The sequence below is a fragment of the Delphinapterus leucas genome, chromosome 18 (assembly GCF_059928025.1).
Source record: "Delphinapterus leucas isolate spDelLeu-1000000601 "Yukka" chromosome 18, BTC_Dleu_Yukka2, whole genome shotgun sequence".
NCBI classification, from domain to species: Eukaryota; Metazoa; Chordata; class Mammalia; order Artiodactyla; family Monodontidae; genus Delphinapterus; species Delphinapterus leucas.
Window position 1 is genome coordinate 55,713,464 of NC_143146.1, and position 21,880 is coordinate 55,735,343.

The 21,880-nt window shown below is 37.9% G+C and overlaps 1 protein-coding gene across 3 annotated transcripts in view; it reads left to right on the forward strand.

Moving 5' to 3' along the window:
• DNAJC15 (DnaJ heat shock protein family (Hsp40) member C15) overlaps positions 1-21,880 on the forward strand; it is an 83,961-nt gene that overhangs the window by 29,102 nt on the left and 32,979 nt on the right. For all 3 annotated transcript variants that reach the window (XR_016388686.1, XM_089899511.1, XM_022574908.3), the window contains exons 4-5: positions 4,352-4,428; positions 10,860-10,930. Coding sequence is in view for 2 of the 3 variants with exons in the window: in XM_089899511.1 (XP_089755637.1) it covers positions 4,352-4,428; positions 10,860-10,930 (148 nt within the window). In the remaining variant the exon portion in view is untranslated. The remainder of the gene's footprint in view (positions 1-4,351; positions 4,429-10,859; positions 10,931-21,880) is intronic.

Genomic DNA, 21,880 nt, shown 5'->3' on the forward strand with positions numbered 1-21,880 from the left:
CTTTAATAATATATAGCACTACAGCATTCAATGTTAATTTTGGAAGGAAAATTATTTTGATTTTTGTTTATATATATATACTTTATAAATAAAATAATACAAAATAATAATTTGTAAGGTTCAGGGTATGTTTCCAATAGACAGCAGAATAAATCCCACTATTTCTGTTCTTGGAAATTCTATTAGAAAAATATAACCGTCTAGTCCATCTGTTTGGTGTTCCTTATTGTAATCACATCTTTTTGAATTTAAACATTTCCTTGACCCACCAGTGTTGTCAGAAAATAGTTCTGCATTGCCTATGTCTGTATATCCTAATATAATGCAGTACTGGTGTATTACTTGTAAGCTTCAAAGGGCTTACAATTTCTTTTTAAAATTATGTAATGTAAAACCTAAATTCCATATGAGTTTAGAAGGCATGATTTTTTCTGAAGTAGCATGAGCAGTTGTTTTTCGTTGTTTTCTCTGTCTGCCTTTCTGTGTATAGCCCCCAAATATTAAATGTCTATCCTCAAAAATGATATAGCTCCTTTAGAAGGATTATGATGATTGTATATTTACTTGTAAGCTTATTTGTAAACAGGTCAGTGTTTTAGGGTATGAGCCTCATCCAGTTGCTAGACTTTAAGTAACCTTTTCTTAGTCTCCTTTTCTACCTGGAAAAAACGAAGTAAAAAATTTGCTTAGATATAATGGCTACTTTTAGGGTTAATGAGCTTTGTGAATATAGTGGAAATGACAGTTCGTGAAACATCATCAATTTATTATGCTGAAAATTTGGAGCTCACAAAGGTAGATACTCATAGAAATATTAGGGAGTAAGGTATGCATCTAGTAAAAATTTTGATCACCTGAGAGAAACCTTAAAACCAGCCATTCTTCCTCTGTTAAGTTTTCTATTCCTTTATATATATTCCCCTATATATCTCTTATTCCTTTATATATTCCCCTGTGTGTGTGTGCTTGTGTATATATACATAATTTGTCCACATTAGTATGTGTACTTAAACAATTTGCTTCCCTTCCTCTCCTCACAATTTGGAGGAGGGGGTTGTTTTTTGTTTTCTTACTAGATTGTTAATTACTTGAAATTCGGAATAGTACATCATATTCCTCACAGTACTGGTACATTGATAGATTAGCATCTATGTGATAAAGGACAGAACTTCACTTGTCTCATTTGAAAAGGTCCTGGCACATAGTAGGTGCTAATGTATTTGTTGAATGAGTTAATTGCCAGGGAATTATTACCAATGGAAATTTATGACAAGCTGTTCAAAGAGAATAGCTTATACAAATGACCAGATCTGGCTCCTTAGGACTCATTTCTTAAGCTCTAATAATTTAGTTGGTTTCCTTTTAGTCCCTTTTTTTTTTAAAAAAATTGTATTTGTAACTGTGTTTATTGTTGAAAATTTAGAAAATAAAAATAAACATGAAGAAAATAATTATTCATAATTCCACCACCCCAAAATAACATTTTGGTGTGTATACTTTCAGATTTTGTTTTATGCAAGCATGCACTTTGTTTTTCCTTAGAAAAATATGGGTTCACATTTTAGAAACATGCACGCATTCAATCATGTGTGAATTTTTTTCCTTCTAAAAGTTGAGTTCATGCATCTTGTTTTCTCTAAGAGCTCCTGAAGAGTTGTCTCTCTTTGCTGTCTCCCATTCCTTTCCTCCTGTTCTGTGTTTTTTGTTTTTGTTTCTTTAATTTATTTTTGTCTGCATTGGGTCTTCGTTGCTGCGCACGGGCTTTCTCTAGTTGTGGTGAGCAGGGGCCACTCTTCGTTGTGGTGTGCGGGCTTCTCATTGCAGTGGCTTATCTTGTTGCAGCGCACAGGCTCTAGGCGCGTGGGCTTCAGTAGTTGTGGCGGGCGGGCTTAGTTGTTCCACAGCATGTGGGATCTTCCCGGACCAGGGCTCGAACCCGTGTCCCCTGCATTAGCAAGTGGATTCTTAACCATTGCGCCACCAAGTAAGCCCTCTCCTGTTCTCTCTTAAACTCACTCTAATCAAACCTTCACTTCCATTACCTTCACTAGACTTAGATTTACCAAAGGGTAAATCCAGCCGTCAGCCCTCAGTTCTTGCCTTACTTGACCTATTGGAAGCATTTGAAACTTTTTTTTTTTTTTTTTTTTTGCTACGCGGGCCTCTCACTGTTGTGGCCTCTCCCGTTGCGGAGCACACGCTCCGGACGCGCAGGCTCAGCGGCCATGGCTCCGTGGCATGTGGGATCTTCCCGGACCGGGGCACGAACCCGTGTCCCCTGCATCGGCAGGCGGACTCTCAACCACTGCGCCACCAGGGAAGCCCTGAAACTATTTTTCACTTCCTCACTTTTGGCATCTGCTTTTCCTCCTCCTGCACCACTAAGCCATCACAGTTTCCTTTACTGATTCCTCTCCATCTCTGTGCCATTAAATGTTGCAGTTTCTAGGGCTCAGTCTTTGGACTTCTTATCTACACTCCCACTCTAGGTGACCTCATTTAGTCTCACACTTTTAAATACCGTCTGTGTACTCATGACTCCCAAATGTTATCTCCAGGTCAGACTTTTCCTCCACTTACATAGACATTTTTGAAACTTAATGTAACCAAAACCAATCTCCTGATATGTGTTACGCACAAGAAACAAGTAACAAATAACCACGCCTTGTCTAAGTCACTAATGGCAGTTTAGGCCAGAAACCTTGCAGTCATTTGCAGAGTGAGACAAAGTTTAGCAAGCTGTTAGTTTATTAGAGAATGCTGTTAGGATCAACAGCTCCAGGAGGCAAGAGAAGGAAGAAGAATGGAGGGATAATTTAGGCTGCAGTGCAGTCTTAGTAAAAGGCCTGAGACAGCCAACCCCCCGGGACCTCTGACGCTCAGGTGACTCATTGTGATTATCCCGATTTGGGGCAAGAGGCCATGAAGCTAAGTGACATCACCTGGGAGGTAAATATAGCTAAAAAGTCCAAGGACTGAGCCCTGGAGAAGCACAGTGTTTATACCCTGACGTCAGCCAGTCATCAGCTAGAGACCCTCCTGCGAAGGGGGCGTGAGCTTGACATTCTTCAGCCAAGGCAATTGCTGGAGTTTGACAGCTGGGTGCTGTCTGCCAGCGGCAGCCCCAGTGTCTGAGGAGTAAGTGCCTCCGCTCTGAAGGGGGATCTGTGCAGTGTATAGCAGCGTTTACTGCATCATCTTTAGTTCCCTGCTTTTTCTCATATCCCATATTCAATCCAAGCAAATGTTATTTCTGCTTTCAAAATACATCCAAAATCTGACAGCTCTCACCTCCTCCTCTACTACCACATTGGTCCATACCAGCATCATCTCTTGCCTAGATTACTGTTATGTCATCTTAACTGGTCTCCTGCCTGCACTCTGTACCTGTCTTTCTATTTTCCACACAGCAGTTAGAGTAATTCTTTTAAAACCAAGTCGAATCTGTTACCCCAGTGCTCTGGTTCTCCTACCACTGAGAATAAAATCCTAAATCATTTCCATTGCTTCCAATGCCCTCCACGATCTGGTGCCTGTTATCTCTCTACTACTTCTCTCCTCCTTGCTCAGGCCTCTCCAGCCACATTGACCTTTCAGTCTAGTCTTCTGGTCTCTTGGCCTCCCTGTCTAATATCCTGATGTCCTCCTCACCTTGTCAGCTTCTCCTCTTTCTCAGTCAGCCAGTCTAGTAGGTTAAAAAGATCTGTCATCTCTACAGTAAGTGACTTGGTCGAGGTTATCCAATGAGAAAATTACCGTAGAGCTTAGATAAAGTTCAGGCCTTTTGCTTCTACTGACCTGTTTTATTCCTTCAGTGTAGTGTTTATCTTGGTCATAATTTCTTGTAGCGGATTATTGTTTAGTGCTCTCCCTCCCCACCTCCCACAATTCCAAGTTGACTTCTGGAAAATACATTGCTCTTTTTTTTTGAAAAAAATTTTTTTTTAAGAAGATGTTGGGGGTAGGAGTTAATTAATTAATTTATTTTTGGCTGTGTTGGGTCTTAGTTTCTGTGCGAGAGCTTTCTCTAGTTGTGGCGAGCGGGGGCCACTCTTCGTTGCAGTGCGCGGGCCTCTCACTGTCACGGCTTCTCTTGTTGCGGAGCACAGGCTCCAGACGCGCAGGCTCAGTGGTTGTGGCTCACGGGCCCAGTTGCTCCACGGCATGTGGGATCCTCCCAGACCAGGGCTTGAACCCGTGTCCCATGCACTGGCAGGCAGATTCTCAGCCACTGCGCCACCAGGGAAGCCCTGGAAAATACATTACTCTTATTGCAGCTGTGTGATGGGATTGAGGTCATGCCATCTCATATGTGGAACTAATTATTTCTTGCTCTTTCTTTCCTGTATAGAGTTTTTCATCCTACTATAAAGGAGGATTTGAACAAAAAATGAGTAGGCAAGAAGCAAGTCTTATTTTAGGTGTAAGGTAGGTGTGCTGCATAAGTATTATTTTGTTCTGTGGCTAAGTTTGTCTTGAAAAAGAAGAAAATGTGACAGTAAAGTTATCCTTATATTTTAAATAATGAATAGGAGGCAGAGGAGAAAATATCAAATTTTTACATTTTAAAACCTCAAATCTAAGAAATTATCCTACCACCCCTAAAAAAAATCAGGCGTATTTGTGATGTGCCTTTATTTATTAACAAGGAGCTATTGTATTTTAATACTAAAGTTCCAATGCAATTATCAAAATAACCTTTATTGTGACAATGAATTCTTTCTGGATTCAGTTTTCTAATTTGATATGTATCATATTTTTGGGATCTGTTTCACAGTTCTTTCTTAGTTCCACAATTTGACATCTAGCATATTTCATTATACTTGTTTTACCTTAGTATCCATTTATTGTCTAACTTTGGATGGCTTGGAGAAAGTTAATGATATTATGTGATTGCTGTATATCATTTAACACTTAAAGTTAATAATACATCCCCTACCATAGATTTACCAGTATCTATATTTGTTTACCTTATGTTCCCTTAGAGCTCACTCAAATTTTTATGGGGGTTGGTTACAATATGTTAGCTACAACACATCTTATGGTGACTTAGTCAGCATAATTAAGGAGAATAGGTCGTAAAGTCCTATATCGACAGAATTTTTTAATCTCTTTTAGATTAGCAGATATTTAAGGCCAAACATTTTGTAATTTCTTATGACTAATCAAGAAAAAACAAAAAGGTGGGTAGGGGAGGAACAGCTCAATTTAGCTTGGTGCTTCATTTAAATATAAGAAGAGATGGGGGCTTCCCTGGTGGCGCAGTGGTTAAGAATCCGCCTGCCAATGCAGGGGACACGGGTTCGAGCCCTGGTCCGGGAAGATCCCACATGCCGCGGAGCAACTAAGCCCGTGCGCCACAACTACTGAAGTCCATTCCCCTAGAGCCCGTGCTCCACAACAAGAGAAGCCACTGCAACGAGAAGCCCGTGCACCGCCATGAAGAGTAGCCTCTGCTCGCTGCAACTAGAGAAAGCCCGTGTGCAGCAATGAAGACCCAATGCAGCCATAAATAAATAAATAAAATAAATAAATTTATTTTAAAAAATTAAAAAATAAGAAGAAATGGGCTCTCTCACTGAGAATACAAAAGAAAGAAATGATTTTAAGCAGGGGAACCAAACTAGGAAATTAGCTGTATTGCTAACTATTTTTTTCTTTAATATTATTCAGAATGGCATTGTTATTTTTCTTGGGCCCCCATATCATCCCATTCATAGTGTTGAAATGTGAATATGATGCACATTATTAAACCAAACACAAAAGTTTTTGAGGGTATCATTTAATATCATCCAAGGTACTCCTGTTTTTAGGAAAGATAATTAGGAGTTGACTTAAGATACATGGTTATAAAGTTTTATCCCATTGAGCTGGAAGCTGTACAAAATTTCACAATGAAAATTGAGTGGCTAACAGCACAGACTCTGATAACAAGTGAATCTAGGTACAAATACCATTTTTACCACCTGTTAGGTGCGTGACTTCAGTCTCATCATTTGTAAAATAGAGAAAATATTAGTTTCTACTGCATAGGGTTGCTGCGAAGATGAACACATATGAAGTTTTAGCATAAACGTAGAACTTGGTAACTACCCAATAAATATCAGGTAAGAAGACAGATCCTCGTCCTGATTCTGTCGCTGAGGCACTTATTGTTAGCTTTTCTGCACTTCAGCTTCTTCGTTTTTGATTTGGAATTAATAATATCTGCCTTGTCGGAATTTATAATGACATGAGTGATACCTTTTTATCCAAGTGCCTGCCAAATAACAGGTGCTGAATAAATGTTGGCACCGCTCTATTCCCATCTCTGTCATGAATGCAGAAGCTAAATATTTGCCCTTAACACATTAAATAGAAAGGTGGACCTTATTTGCTTTCCTCTAGCCCTTTCTTTCAGTCAGGCAGCACTGATTTTGAGGAGATTCTCAAAATGTGAATACATTGCTGTGGTTCCATTTTCTGTGATAAGTGAATCCAAATGATTTAGACTGCATAACAAGTAGGTAAAGACAAAATGGAGCTGACTCTGTTGATACTCTATTTAAAAACAAAGAAACCCCTATGTTACTAGATGACTATGTTACCAGATGACTCTGTATATTCTTACATATTGCGTAAGCCTGAAATATTTTACTGAGCTGCCCAGGAAACTTAATATACCTGATATATTCTGAAATTATGCACACATTTGTGATTTTCACACTTTCTAAAAACTTCTGTGGAACTCTGTTTAAATGTTATTCAATAGACTAGTAGTAGAAAAAGATGAGACCCAAATTGCTCCATTTGCTACAGGATCACGGAACACTACTCTGTTCTATACACCCCACTCACCTACTCCCAGTCAAATGCATTCCAGGGAGCAGTTTGAAATCCCTGATCTAGGCAAAATGATATTTAAAGTTACATTTTCAATTTGTGGTGGAATTGTCTATACTGGAGATATATCAGAGCTACGTTTAATTGTTAATGCTTTGTTTAAGAACTAGGATTCTCTCATCTTGCTTAATCTTTACAAGACCAATATCAAGGAGCTTATATCCTATATTTTCTTCTAGTAGTTTTAAGGTGTTACATCTAAGTCTTTAATCCATTTTGAGTTAATTTTGGGGTGTGGTATAAGATAAAGGTCCAGTTTTATTCCTTTGCATATGACTGTTCAGATTTTCTGTTCCCAATAAACACCATTTATTGAAGAGACTATCCTTTCCCTTACTGTATATTCTCTATTCCTTTGTTGTAAATTAATTGACTGTATAGGTATGGGTTTATTTCTAGGCTCTGTTCTGTACCATTAATCTATGTGTCTTTTTATGCCAATACCATACTGTTTGATTACTAGAGCATTTGTAATATATTGATAGATTGAAATCAGGAAGTTTGATGCCTCCAGCTTTGTTCTTCTTTCTCAAGATTCCTTTGGTTATTTAGGATCTTTTGTGGTTGGTTCCATACAAATTTTAGGAGTTTTTGTTCTATTTCTGTGAAAAATGCCTTTGGAATTTTGATATAAGTTGCATTGAATCTGTATAGTGCTTTGGATAGTATGGACATTTTTAAAAAATTACTTCTTCCAATCCATGAGCACAGAATATCTTTGCATTTTTTTGTGTCTTCAGTTTCTTTCATCAGTGTCTTCTGGTTTTCAGTGTACAGGTCTTTCACCTCCTTGGTTAAATTTATTCTTCGGTATTTTATTGTTTTTGATGCAATTTTAAATGGGATTGTTTTCTTGATTTTCTGATAGTTTGTTATTAGTATATAGAAACAATAAATTATTGTACATTGATTTCAGAGCCTGCAGCTTTACTGAATTTGTTGATTAGTTCTAACAGTTTTTTGGTGTAGTCTTTAGGGTTTTTTATAGGTAAAAATGTCATCTGCAAATAATGACAGTTTTACTTCTTCCTTTCTCATTTGGATGCCTTTTATTTCTTTTTCTTGACTAATTGCTCTGACTAGGACTTCCAATGCTATGTTGAATAAAGGTGGTGAGAGTGGGCAACTTTGTCTTGTTTCTGATCTTAGAGGAAAAGCTTTCAGCTTTTCATCATTGAGTATAATGTTAGCTGTGGGCTTTTCATATATGGTCTTTATTATGTTGAGGTTCGTTCCCTCTATACCAACCTTGTCAAGAGTTTTTATCATTAATGGATATTGAATTTTGTCGAATGCTTCTTCTACATCTAGTGAAATGACTGTGTGATTTTTATCCTTCGTTTTGTTTGGAATAAATCCCACTTAATCATGGTATATGATCCTTTCTTTTAATGTATTGTTGAATTCGATTTGGTAATATTTGTTGAGAATTTTTGCATTTGTGATCATCAAGGATATTGGCCTGTATTTTTCTTTTCTTGTAGTGCCCTTGTCTGGTTTTGGTGTCAGGGTAATGCTAGCCTCATAAAATGAGTTTGGAAGTGTTTCCTCCTCTTCCATGTTTTGGAAGAGTTTAAGGATTGGTGTTAATTATTCTTTAAATGTTTGGTAGAATTAAGTGAAGACATCTGGTCCTGGACTTTTCTTTGTTGGAAGTTTTCTGATTGCTGATTCAGCCTCATTAGTAGTAACTGGTCTGTTCATATTTTCTATGATTCAGTCTTGGTAGATGCTTTGTTTCTAGGAATTTATCCATTTATTTCTCCTAGGGTGTCCAATTTGTTATTGTATAGTACAGTTCACAGTAGTCTCTTATCCTTTGTATTTCTGTGGTATCAGTTGTAATCTCTCCGTTTTCATTTCTGATTTTACTTGAGTCCTCTGTTTTCTTGGTGATCTAGCTAGTGGTTTGTCTGTTTTGTATATATTCTCAAAAAACTAGCTCTTAGTTTCATTGATTTTTGGTTTCTTGGTCTTTTTAGTCTCTATTTCATTTATTTTCACTGTGATCTTTATTTTCCTTCTACTAATTTTGGGCTTAGTTTGTTCTTCTTTTTATACTTCCCTGAGGTGTAAAGTTAGGTTGTTTATCTGAGTTCTTTTTTTTCCCCCTGAATGTAGGCTTTTATTACTATAATTCCTCTTAGAAATGCTTTGGCTGCATCCCATAAGTTTTGGTAGGTTGTTCATTTGTCTCAAGATTTTTTTTGATTTCTCTTTTGACTTGCTTTTTGACTTGACTTATTTATTTTATTTATAGAAGAATGTTTATATGCTTATGTAGCAATTGATAGTGTATTTTAACATGTTTGATGATCTGTTACTTAACCCCAGGAGATTAGAAGTAGCAAGTAACTGGCAAGTAATAGCTAGAGACTAGAACACTGGCAGAATTGAGGATTGACAACTGACAGCAAGGAAGGCAGTGTTCAAAACAGACAGAAGAACTTAAATGGATAGCATTTTATGACCATTTAGAAGGGCAAGCAAATCTCTGCAGACCTTGAGAGTTTCTTTGCACTTAATTGATACTCATGATAATGCTTTTTGAGTCATTCAAGATATGCTAGATTAGATTATTTATACCCCATTTTTTAAAAAGTAGGAAATGTAATACACTTTCATAAGCATTCTTTATGTTCATGATAATAACTACTATTCTTTGAACACTAACTTTATGCCAGGTCATGCTCATCCTTTTTGCTTATATAATCTAACTTGTCCTTAAAATAATCCTAGGAGGTATGCTTATGAGAAAATTTTGCTTGTGAGAAAATTATAAGTCAGAGAGTTCAAGTAAGCAAGACAAAGTGTTTTTGTTTGTTTGTTTTTGCCGCACCACACGGCATGTGGGATCTTGGTTCCCCAACCAGGGATCGAACCCGCGTCCCCTGAAGAGGAAGTACGGAGTCTTAACCACTGGACCACCAGGGAAGTTCCAAGACAAAGTTTTATAGATTATGAGTGATGGATTTAAACCAGTGTCTGAATATCTCTAAAAGTTCCTGCGTTTAGCCCCTACAGTGTGGTTCATCCATATAGATGATTTTGAGTTTCACAGCAACCACTGTGTACTTTGAGTCAGCTACTGTTATTTCCATTTGAGGCTCAGAAAAGCAGCTTAGATAAGCTAGTATAAATATTAAGTAGGAACACCAGGATCTTGTTATTATTAGTGTTAATTTTTTTCCTTACCTGGAAAATGTACTAGAGAGAAGGAGTTCCAGTACTGGATAAATTAGGTTTTGCAGGAATAATTTTAGGTTTATTTAACTTTCTCCTTTAATTTTTGTTTAGAGCATAAGCTCTAACAGCCAAGCTTTTCCCATAGTTTTCTTACAAAGCTAAATAAATTATGAGCTATTAAGGGTTTTGAGATGTTCTGTTGAAAGATAATAATAGTAAAAGCTAACTATTATGGAACATTTGCTACACACCAGGCACTGCTGTAGCACTTTGTTGGCATCAACTAATTTAATCCTTGTAATTGCTCTATGAGGACTATGTTGTTCCTATCCCTGTTTCACAATGAAGAAACCGAAGCTCAGAGAGGGTAAAAAATTTGACCAAGGCTACCCCATCTTTCATGGCAGTGCTGGGATTAAAATCCTGAAGTCTGGTAGCCCTAGAGTTTGTTTGCCCTGTTTGTTACATTATATATACTGCCTTCCCCTCAAAAAGCTTGAAGCATAAATTTTCAAACTCACAGTAATAGTCTACAGACTATGATTCTCTTATCCTTATATTGTGTATATGTTTTTTTAATTGAGAATAAGGACTGAAGGAAAGTACATGCAGCATTGAATATGATTTATTTTGATGGTTGGTAGAATGAAGTGACAAGCTGTAATTTCATATTTATCCACAAGATGGTGAAATTCTCATTGGTTTTTAATTTCTTAAAACTCATATAAACCATTAATTTATAATCTGCATTTGACACTATTTGTTACAAGCACTTTAATTTCTTTTTACAGCCCATCTGCCGGCAAGGCCAAGATTAGAGCAGCTCACAGGAGAATCATGATTTTGAATCACCCAGATAAAGGTAGGTAAAATTCCTGTTATATAGCTGAAATGGAAATTTATGTGTCACACGTGTTGTGATTTTTCTTATAAATAAATGAGCCTTTAGATTGGAGTTCAGTGACCCACTGAAGTGATGCATTTATAGTTATCAGTTTTGGAAAACTTTGTTAGCAATTTCTATATATGAGTATCTAACCCCTGTTTGAGGCTCCTGGCATTTTTTAATCATTTTTTAAAATATTTATTTATTTTACTTACTTATTTTCTTTATTTTTTTGGCTGCGTCAGGTCTTAGTTGTGGCATGCAGGGTCTTTTGTTGTGGCACACGGGATCTTCTTTGGGGCACGCGGGCTTCTTTCTAGTTGTGGCGCTTGGGCTCCAGGGCACGTGGGCTCTGTAGTTGTGGTGCACAGGCTCTCTGTCGAGGCGCATGACCTCAGTAGCAGTGCTGTGTGGGGGCTTAGTTGCCCCGCAGCATGTGGGATCATAGTTCCCCGACCAGGGATTGAACCCACGTCCCCTGCATTGGAAGGCAGATTCTTTACCACTGGACCATCAGGGAAGTCCCGAGGCTCCTAGCATTTTGATGGAGAAAGAAAAAACATGACTTGTGGACTCTTTGACTGTATTAACTGATTTGGGCATCATGAATTACATTTGTTTAACCTTACACATAAAAGTACAAGACTTGGAGGATATTCTCTAAATCTCTTAATGTAGTATGTCACAGATGATTCTGAATTTCTTAATTTTATTCTGGAAGGCTCTGAGGCTGAGCTATTTTTTTTTAACTGGCCAGGTTTTAAATGTAGATTTATCTTACAAAGACAATTATTATAACTTTAACTACCCTACAGCTGCTTGAGAGAGAAAGCCCATATGTTTATTACTGTTTCTGCTCTAAAATAACAGATGGCAGAAGGTTACACTGTATTTCAGAAGTCAGAAGTGGGGGAGTAGGGGGCAGAGAGTGAAGGGTTTCTTGGATTCTTACAGACTTTCTGTTTTCTAATTATTTTGAAAAAAATTAAAAACAAATTTTGGATTTCTATCCATCCTGACTCCAAAATCAGGCATTCTTTTTCAGCTTTCTCAATTACTATAAAAATTCTTTTCACTAAATATAATCTCCTTTGGTTTTTGCACTTGCTGTTCTTTAGTGTGAATAAACAAGAGAATAAACTTTGAAAAGAGGCTTTGCTTAAAATTTCTAAACAGCTTCAACAGTTACTAAAAGATCCATTCAACTAATTTACTTTGCATTGTTGGCTTTCAGAGTAATTGACTCAGAAAGAAATGTGTTTAAATGGTTCTGATGAACCTAGGGGCAGGACAGGAATAAAGACACAGTCATAGAGAATGGATTTGAGAATGCGGGGAGGGGGAAGGGTAAGCTGGGACGAAGTGAGAGAGTGGTATGGACATACATACACTACCAAATGTAAAATAGCTAGTGGGAAGCAGCTGCATCACACAGGGAGATCAACTCAGTGCTTTGTGATCACCTAGAGGGGTGTGATGAGGGTGGGAGGGACATGAGGGAGGAGATATGGGGACGTTGTAGAGCAATTATATTCCAATAAAGATATTAAAGAAAGAAAGGGAGGGAGGGAGGGAATAAAATATTAAAGAAAGGTAGGAAGGGAGAAAGGAAGGAAGGAAGGGAGAGCGGGAGGGAGGAGTTTATCAAGTGTATGCCCTTCTCTCGTTGATTGCAGTGGGATCAAGCACTCATGTATTTCAGATGATTGACAAGTTGTTGATTGTGTCTACTGGCAAGGAAGTGAGCTCTAAAATGTGTCTAAAAGAATATATATTTTTAAATACCTTTAGTAAAATATAGAAAATGTTTATATATGTTATGAGCCAGTAGTGTTTAAAGAATTACTTGATTTATTCTGAGATTGTATATTTATCAGAATTGGGGTTGTTGGCTGCCCTTAGTGTGCTTACTAGTATCCTCTAGTCTGGCCTTGCATTGGTGGCAGAGTGGGAGGGAATGGATCCGGAGGTAGGAGCCAGCATTCTTCTTCTTCATCTTCTGCCTTCTAGCTCCAGCATGGCCTTGAACACCCCCCTAACCTCTCCAAATGTCAATGTTACCATCTACAAAATGAAAGGATTTATTTCTAAAGCTTTTTTTGGATATATGATATAATGTAATACTTTTATATACCTATTCAATTAATTAAGAACCCGTACCTTGTATTTCTATTCGGATCACATTTTTAACCTAAGAAAGATGCTTTTAATCAACAGTTGTCAACAACAAATGTGACAACTGTAGACATCTTGTCCATATAATTGCTCATTCACCCAAAATTTTATAATATTTGGAGTTTCAGAGAGTTCATAGACTTCTTAAAACCCATCCATATACTCATAGTTAAGAGCTCCTGCTCTAGTACAAGTATGATTTAAGGAATATTGCAACTACTTGAGGGAAAAAAATTCATGTTTGATGGAGTTGGGAGATGATAGCTCATAAATCTGGAAATTATCTCTTGAGAAAGAAGGCTGTTTTGTTTTGCTTCATTTTTAATGGGAAGAAGATAATGGATTTTGTTATTTATTTTCACAATGGTTTATATTTTCTGATTTCTAACTCTACAGTAGTTATATTTAGATAAGGATATTCCTCATCTGGTACAATCTGTCTCTATAAGAAGATAATAGATTTTAAATGAAAATGTCTGTCCTTGCAGAGAAAAAGCCAGGAATATTTGGGGAAGTATGAGAACGGGCAACTCTCAGTTTTGCCTGCTCTTTTTACAATTCTTTACCATATTTGCTTGGCCAGGTCACCACTGAGTGTTATTTATAGGTGGTTGCAAACACTTGACTCCTCCACCCAGTGCTTCTGAAATTCATGCATATTCTTTCTCTCACTACCCCACCCCCACGTGGCTTTTCTCTTGGTTTTGCTACCAGCTGGTAAAACAAAGCAAGAACTTCAAATGTGTGATCAAGATAACTTGCTACATATTTCATTATTAGCTTGTGCAAAGAAAGTGACACCAGAAAATTAGGTGTGGGAGATAACTGGAAATAAATTTTTTGTAACCAGTTTTAAATGAGCATTCAGATGCGCTTTGGTAAAAGTAAATTTTGAAAAACAAGAAAACCCTAAATTTTGCCTTTTCTTTTAGTGAGATAAAAGGTAATGCAGTAAAAATGTCTCCGCTCTTTGATCTAATGCTTTTAGAATATCTTTTAGCTTGTATTTTTTTAAAGTACTGGAGAAAACGATTAGTTATGAAGTTAGTAGTTTGATATTAATGCCTAACGAAAATAGGAAGACAGACTAGGTAAGTTTGAAAAACTGTAGAACCTCAGAGATCTCTCATAGACTGTCTAATCCAGTGCTTCTCAAAATGTAGTTTGCCTGTTCATACCAGGCCAGTTTGTTACCTGTGTGCAACAAATCAAAAACTGAAATCAAAAGTAAGCATTCAGGGCTTCCCTGGTGGCGCAGTGGTTGAGAGTCCGCCTGCCGATGCAGGGGACACGGGTTCGTGCCCCGGTCTGGGAAGATCCCACGTGCCGCGGAGTGGCTGGGCCCGTGAGCCGCTGAGCCTGCGCCTCCGAAGCCTGTGCTCCACAATGGGAGAGGCCACAGCAGTGAGAGGCCCGCGTACCGCAAAAAAGCATTCAGAAATCTTTATAGCCATTTGACATTGCTGTGACATCCAAGAAAATTTTTTAAAAAGTGCTTCACCATAGTTTGAGGACACTTGGTCTAATCAATGCTGCCTACTAAATCTTTCTGCTCCATCCTGGGAAAAATGCCCTGTTAGCTTTCCTTAAAGATATTTAGTGATGGAGAGCTTCCTGCTTTGCAAAGTAGTGCTCTGATAGGCAGCGGTAACTACTAAAAAGTTCTTCCTTACACTTAGCTGAAATCTGCCTGCCGCAGCACATTCTCAGTCTTTTTTCCATGTATGTCCCCTTTCAATAAACATATAATGCTCTCTCTTCTTTAATAGTATTTAAATCAAAATTAAATTAAATATTGGGATTAAAAGCAAGTCAAAGTAATTATACTGTTGAATGGGTTTTCCTTAATTACCCTTATTGTAAAAGAAGCCAAATTTGACATGAAGCCCTGGTAATAATATATTACAACTTATTATAATATATTGCATTTAAAATATGTATTTCAAACATTTAGAAAAAGGAAGAGATGATCACTAAGAGTCAACATGGAATCACTAAGAAAAAGTAATGCCTAATTAGCTCAATTTCCTTTTTTGATAGATGTACTAGACTATTATTTGTTTTAGAGGGCTCATCTTTCATTTCCCTTCATTTCAACATTTTAATTAGATTTAAGACTTTGTATAAGATAATTTCGTTTTTCTCACATATTAATTTTCCTTAATAAGTGGTGAGATGTTTAAAAGTAAAGAACATGGCTTATTTATCTTTAGAACCTATGTGTTTGACATTTAATAAATTCTAATTTTTTTCATGAGTGAATGAATAAGCAAATCAATAAAAAGAAGGCATACAAATAAAATGTACAGGTAAAATAGTGTTGTGAAAATGAATATATAATGATCATATCAAAATTTTAAAAGACTTATTAGCTTGATGTGAAATGACCTGAAACTATTCTTTTTATTCATTCAGAAATTATTTATTCAACTTCTACAAGGTGTCAGAACATTGTGCTAATAAATCTTGGGATTTAAACTGTAAAACAGAGCGGGGTTTCCCTGGTGGTGCAGTGGTTAAGAATTCACCTGCCAATTCAGGGGTCACGGGTTCGAGCCCTGGCCCGGGGAGATCCCACATGCTGTGGAGCAACTAAGCTCGTGTGCCACAACTACTGAGCCTGCGCTCTAGAGCCCATGAGCCACAACTACTGAGCCTGTGTGCCACAACTACTGAAGCCCACACGCCTAGAGCCCGTGCTCCTCAACAAGAGAAGCCACCGCAATGAGAAGCCTGCGCACCACAATGAAAACCCAATACAACCAAAAATAAATAAAAATAAAATAAATAAATTAAAAAAAAAACCCCAAATCTGTAAAACAGGGCAACTAAATCCTTGTCCTCGTGGAACATACATTCTAGTGGAGGGACAGACAAAAAACAATTAAACCTATTTCAAATTGCAATAAGTGCAATAAAGGGCACAATGGCCTGAGATTATAGAATACGGGAAAGAGGCAACTTAACATGGGATGATTGGGGAGGCCTCTCTGAGGAGCTCTAAGGGATGAAAAGAAGCTAGCCATGTGAAGAGTGGTTGGAAAGTTAAGGAACTAGCATGTTCCTAGGAGGAAAGAACTTACTGTGCTTAAGGGAGAAAACTAGTGTGATAGGGGTGTAATAAGCAAGGGGAGAAGCTGCATGAGATGAAGTGGTGCCCAGAGTTTGAAAACAGTATGCTTTATGGTAGTGAAACACTATAGGTTCTGTATAATATTAATATTCCGTAAGATGTCACAGAAAAACCCGAACGACGCAATATTTGGGTCGTTTTTGGCCAACCCAATATTTGAACTTTATTCTAAATAGAGTGGGAAGTTACTGTCAGGTTTTAAGCAGTAGAGTGATGTAATTTGATTTCCTTTTTTTAAAGAGATTATGTTTCTCCTCAGTCTCTTTTTATTTTTAGGTTCTCTTTGTATTGAAGTAGAAAATACAGGCAGCAAAGTTCACATCATAATATATATCTAAATAAATTTTTACAAACATACTCATATAAACAGCCCCCAGATCAAGGACGAAAACATCACCATACCCCTGAAAAGTGTGGGGTACTTTCAAGACCCCTTTCAGTCTACCGCAGCCTTAAAAGGAGCCACTATCTTGATGTATATATCACAGGTTAGCTTCGTCTCTTGAATGTCGAGTCATTTGCATCTGGCTGCTTTGGGTCAACATTATCTTTGTGCGATTCATCCATATTGTAATGTGGAGCAGTCATTTGTTCATTCTCATTGATGTATATAGCAGCCTTAGCAAGGCGTGCACTGTGGACCCCCAGGGGTTCCTAATACTCCTCTAGGAACTTATTTTCTCCCTTTTCAGGCCTTCTTTGGGTATACAAGGTAATTATTTTTTTGAATGCCATGTATTTTGTATGAAAGCAACAGTTTTCAGACTTGTTCGTCTCAGACCAAAAAGTGTGTCAGTGGAAATGATCAACTAGAGAAATCAATGAATTAGAAGAGATTAAATTTAAATTCAACAGGGATAAATGTAATGTTCTTTTAGGTCCCCAAAATCAATTGTGTAAATATAGAGCAGAGACTTGGCAGTGTTACACATGAAAAAGAGCCATGGGGGTATATTTGATCTTAAAGGCTATAAGATTCAACGGTGTAAAAGCCACTAGAAGTAAGCCAGTGCATTCTTAAGCTGCATTAAAGGGCACACAGTATCTGTATTATGAGACTGAATATTACCACAATCTTCTGTACTTGTCACTCACTTTTTCAACTAATATTTATTACCCAGCTATACTGAGCTGAAGTTAGATCTTGTCCAGAATTTTGTGTCCCTTTCTGGATGCTAGGTTTTGGAAGACATGGACAAACTAAGTAGTATTCAGAGGAAACCAAACAGGATGTTGAGAAGCTGGAAGCAGTGTCATATGAGCAGTCATTCATTCATTCAACAAAACAATATAGCAGAAGTAACATTGTATGAATTCTGAGTCTAGGCCTCAAGAAGCTTTGCAGCTTCAGCCGTTACCCTCTTAGAACCTGGAGACTACCATGTGAAGAAGACCAGGTTGGTCTACGCCTCCTGAAGGATAAAAGACCAAGTTGAGAGTAAGGACTAGCCATCCCAGGTGAAGTCCCAGTGAGGCCACCCTGTAACATCCAGCCCTGGCTCCCCTGACCCAGCTCAGGAGAACTGCCCAGCTAATCCATGGAATAGTGAGGGGAAAAAAACCATTGTTGTTGTTAGCCACTAAGTTTTGGGAGTAGTTAGGCAGAAAAGGCTAGTATGAAAAACGTCACATGATAATAAGAGCTTTTAGAAAAATAAAGCAGAGTGGGGGAGGGGTAGAGATCAGCAGCTGGAGAGGAGGCAGTTGCAGTATTACTTATATCATCTTAAAATTCTCTGTAAGGGGATAATATTTGAGCAAAGACCTGCTGAGGGAGTAGGAAGTCATGCAAAAATCTTAAGAGTATTTTAGGCAGAAGGAACATCAAGTGCAAAGGTCTTGGAATGAGAACATACTGTGTATTTCTGGAATTGTAAGGAGATTGGCTAGAGTGTAGTGAGAAGGAGAAAAGTGGTAGGAAATATGATTGGAGAGAACATCCAGGGCCAAATGATGACGTAGCTGGAGAGCTAATGCTAAGAACTTTGGCTTTTACCTTCAAGTGTAATGGGAATGATATGGTATCTGATTTACAATATGAGAAAGTCTGCTTTGGCAGCTATGGAGAAAAGATAGCTATAGGATGTCAAGAGTGGAAGCAAGGAAGTTAGTAGAGAAAATTGTTACCAAAGAAAGAATGATATTGATTTACACTATGGGTTTTGTAACAAAGGAGGTAAAGAATGGTCCAGTTCAGGATATATTTTGAAGATAAAGCCAACAAAGCTCATGGATTGGAGGCAGTAAAAATGAAGAAGGGTAACTCCTAGGTTTTTGGGTGAAGCAATAATGAATAAGAAACCTTGCTATCGTGAGAAAATTGGAGGACTTCTATGCAATATCTAATACTTAAAATGTTGCATGAATATGTGAAGTCTCTCTTCTGTGCCTTTATGGAGGCAGAATTATGTTCACTTAGAAGAAACTATGAGCAGTGAAGATTGGACCTCTATAAGGAAGACTGTGCTTGTAGTTGGAGCTATCCTAGTTCCCCTTCATGAGATATCAGTCAACTAGTAATTACAAGTACCTACTGGGAGCTAGGCACTGTTCTAGGCACTGGAGTTACAGCAGTGGAAAAACTGATGTTCAAGCAAAGCAGTAAAGGTAATCTGAGATTGAAAACTGTTGGAGGACAGTTTGTTGGTGATGTAATAGGAGGTATTCATGTATTGTGTAACAGGTAAGAACCCTTTAAGACTCTTCCAACCCTAGGTTTCTGTGATTCTCTATAAGGATCTGATAAACTGAATCAGACTCAAAGTATTCTTCAGAGCCTTCTGTCTGTTGTTTTAAAACAGCTATATTGAGATACAATTCATGTACCATATGATTCATCCATTTAAAGTGTACAATTCAGTAGTTTTTGGTATATTTACAGATGTGTACCACCATTACCACAGTCAATTTTAGAACATTTTCATCACCTCAGAAGGAAACTCTATCATCCTTTAGCTCTACCCGCACCCCATCTCCCAATCCTCAGTTCTGTTCCGTTGATCTGTATGTTTGTCTTTGGTGCCAGTACCACACTGTCTTGATAACCTTTGCCTTGTAATAAGTTTTAATTTTTTTTTTTTTTTTTTGCGGTACGCGGGCCTCTCACTGTTGTGGCCTCTCCCGTAGTGGAGCACAGGCTCCAGACGCGCAGGCTCAGCGGCCATGGCTCACGGGCCCAGCCGCTCCGCGGCATGTGGGATCTTCCCGGACCGGGGCACGAACCCGTGTCCCCTGCATCGGCAGGCGGACTCTCAACCACTGCGCCACCAGGGAAGCCCAAGTTTTAATTTTTTGAAGTGTGACTCCTCTTACTTTATTCTTTTTTATAGGATTGTTTTGGCTATTCTGGGTCCCTTGCAATTTCATGTGAATTTTAGAATCAGCTTGTCAGTTTTTACAAACAAGTCAACTGGAATTCTCATAGAGATTGTGTTGAATCTGTAAGTCAGCTTAGGGAGCATTGCCATCTTAACGTTAAACCTACTGATCCATGGACGTGGGATGTTTTTCCATTTATTTAGATCTTCTTTAATTTCTTTCACCAATATTTTGTAGTTCTAAAGTGTTTTATTCTTTTTGATACTGTTGTGAATAGAATTATTTTCCTTTTTTTATTATATTTTATTTATTTATTTATTTCTGGCTGCATTGGGTCTTCGTTGTTGCACGCGGGCTTTCTCTAGTTGTACCGAGTGGGGGCTACTCTCTGTTGTGGTGCTCGGGCTTCTCATTGTGGTGGCTTCTCTTGTTGCGGAGCATGGGCTCTAGGCACGCGGGCTTCAGTAGTTGTGGCTCTCAGGCTCAGTAGTTGTGGCTTGAGGGCTGTAGAGCGCCGGCTCAGTAGTTGTGGCTCGCGGGCTCTAGAGTGCGGGCTCATTAGTTGTGGCTCACGGGCTTAGTTGCTCCGTGGCATGTAGGATCTTCCCGGACCAGGGCTTGAACCCAGTTCCCTGCACTGGCAGGTGGATTCTAAACCTCTGGGCCACCAAGGAAGTCCCTAGAATTATTTTCTTAATTTCATTTTTGAATTATTCATTGTGAATGTATAGGAATATCACTGATTTTTATATGTTGATCTTATATCCTTCAACCTTGCTGAACTTGTTTATTCCAGTAGTTTTTTTGGTAAGTTCATTAGGGTTTTCTATATGTAAAACTATGTCATCTATGAGTAGAGTTTGTTTTACTTCTTCCTTTCCAATCTGGATACAATTTATTTCTTTTCCTTACCTAATTTCCTTGAATAGAAGCTCAGTACAATGTTGAGAAGAAGTTGTAAGCAGGGACATTCTTGTCTTGGTTCTGATCTTATGGAAAAGCACCCAATCTTTCCCCCATTAAGTGGGGTATTAGCTGTGGGTTTTTCATAGATGCCCTTTGTCAGGTTAAGAAGTTACTTTCTAAGTTTGTTGAGTGTTTTTGTCAAATGCTTTTTCTGCACATATTCAGGTTATTATGTGATTTTTGTTTTTTGCTTTTTATTCTGTTGATGTAGTGGGTTACATTAATTGATTTTTGGCTGTTAAACCAATCTTTCATCCCTGGGATAAATCCCACTTGGTCATGGTGTACAAAATTTTTTTAGTATGTTGCTAGATTCAGTTTGCTAGTATTTTGTTGAGTTTTTTGCATTCACATTCATAAGAAATATTGATCTATAGTTTTCTTGTGATGTCTTTGTTTGGTTTGTTATCAAGATAATATGGGCCTTGTAAAATGAGTTAGGGAGCATTCCCTCCCCTTCTGTAAACCATCTAGACCTGGGTTTTCTTTGCATAGTTTTTTGATTACTGATTCAGTCTCTTCACTTGTAATAGATCTATTCAGATTGTCCATTTTTTCTTGAGACGGTTTCAGTAATTTGTGTCTTTTGAGGAATTTGTCTAATTTTATATATGTTTTCTAATTTGTTGAAATAGTTATTTATAGTACTCCTTTATAATTATTTTTATTTCTGCAAGGTATGATAGTAATGCCCTCTCTTTGATTTCTGATTCTAGTAATTTGAATCTGTTTTCTTTTTTTCTTGGTCAAGCTTGGACAAGCTAAAGGTTTGTTTTGCTGATCAACAAGCTAAGGACTTCTTTTCAAAGAGCCATCTTTTGGGCTGGTTGATTTTCCCTGTTGTTTTTCTATTCTCTCTTTCATGAATTTTTGTTTTAATTTTTACTATTTCCTTTCTTCTTCCTGCTTTAGGTTTAGTTTGCTCTTCTCTTTCCAGTGTCTTAAGGTTGAAGTTTAGGTTATTGATTTGAGATCTTTTTTTCTTTTCTTTTTTATTTAATTTAATTTATTCATTCATTTATTCATTCATTTATTTTGGCTGAGTTGGGTCTTAGTTGAGGCAGGCAGGATCTTCGTTGCGGCATGTGGGGTCTTTTGTTGTGGTGCGCAGGCTCTTCATTGCAGCACATGGGCTTCTCTCTAGTTGTGGCATGTGGGTTTTCTCTCTCTAGTTGTGGTGCACAGGCTCCAGGGCTCATGGGCTCTGTAGTTGTAGTGCGCGGGCTCCAGAGCACGTGGGCTCTAGTTTTGCAGCGCGAGAGCTCAGTAGTTGTGGCATGCAGCTTAGCTGCCCTGTGGCATGTGGGAACCTAGTTCCCAGACCAGGGATCAAA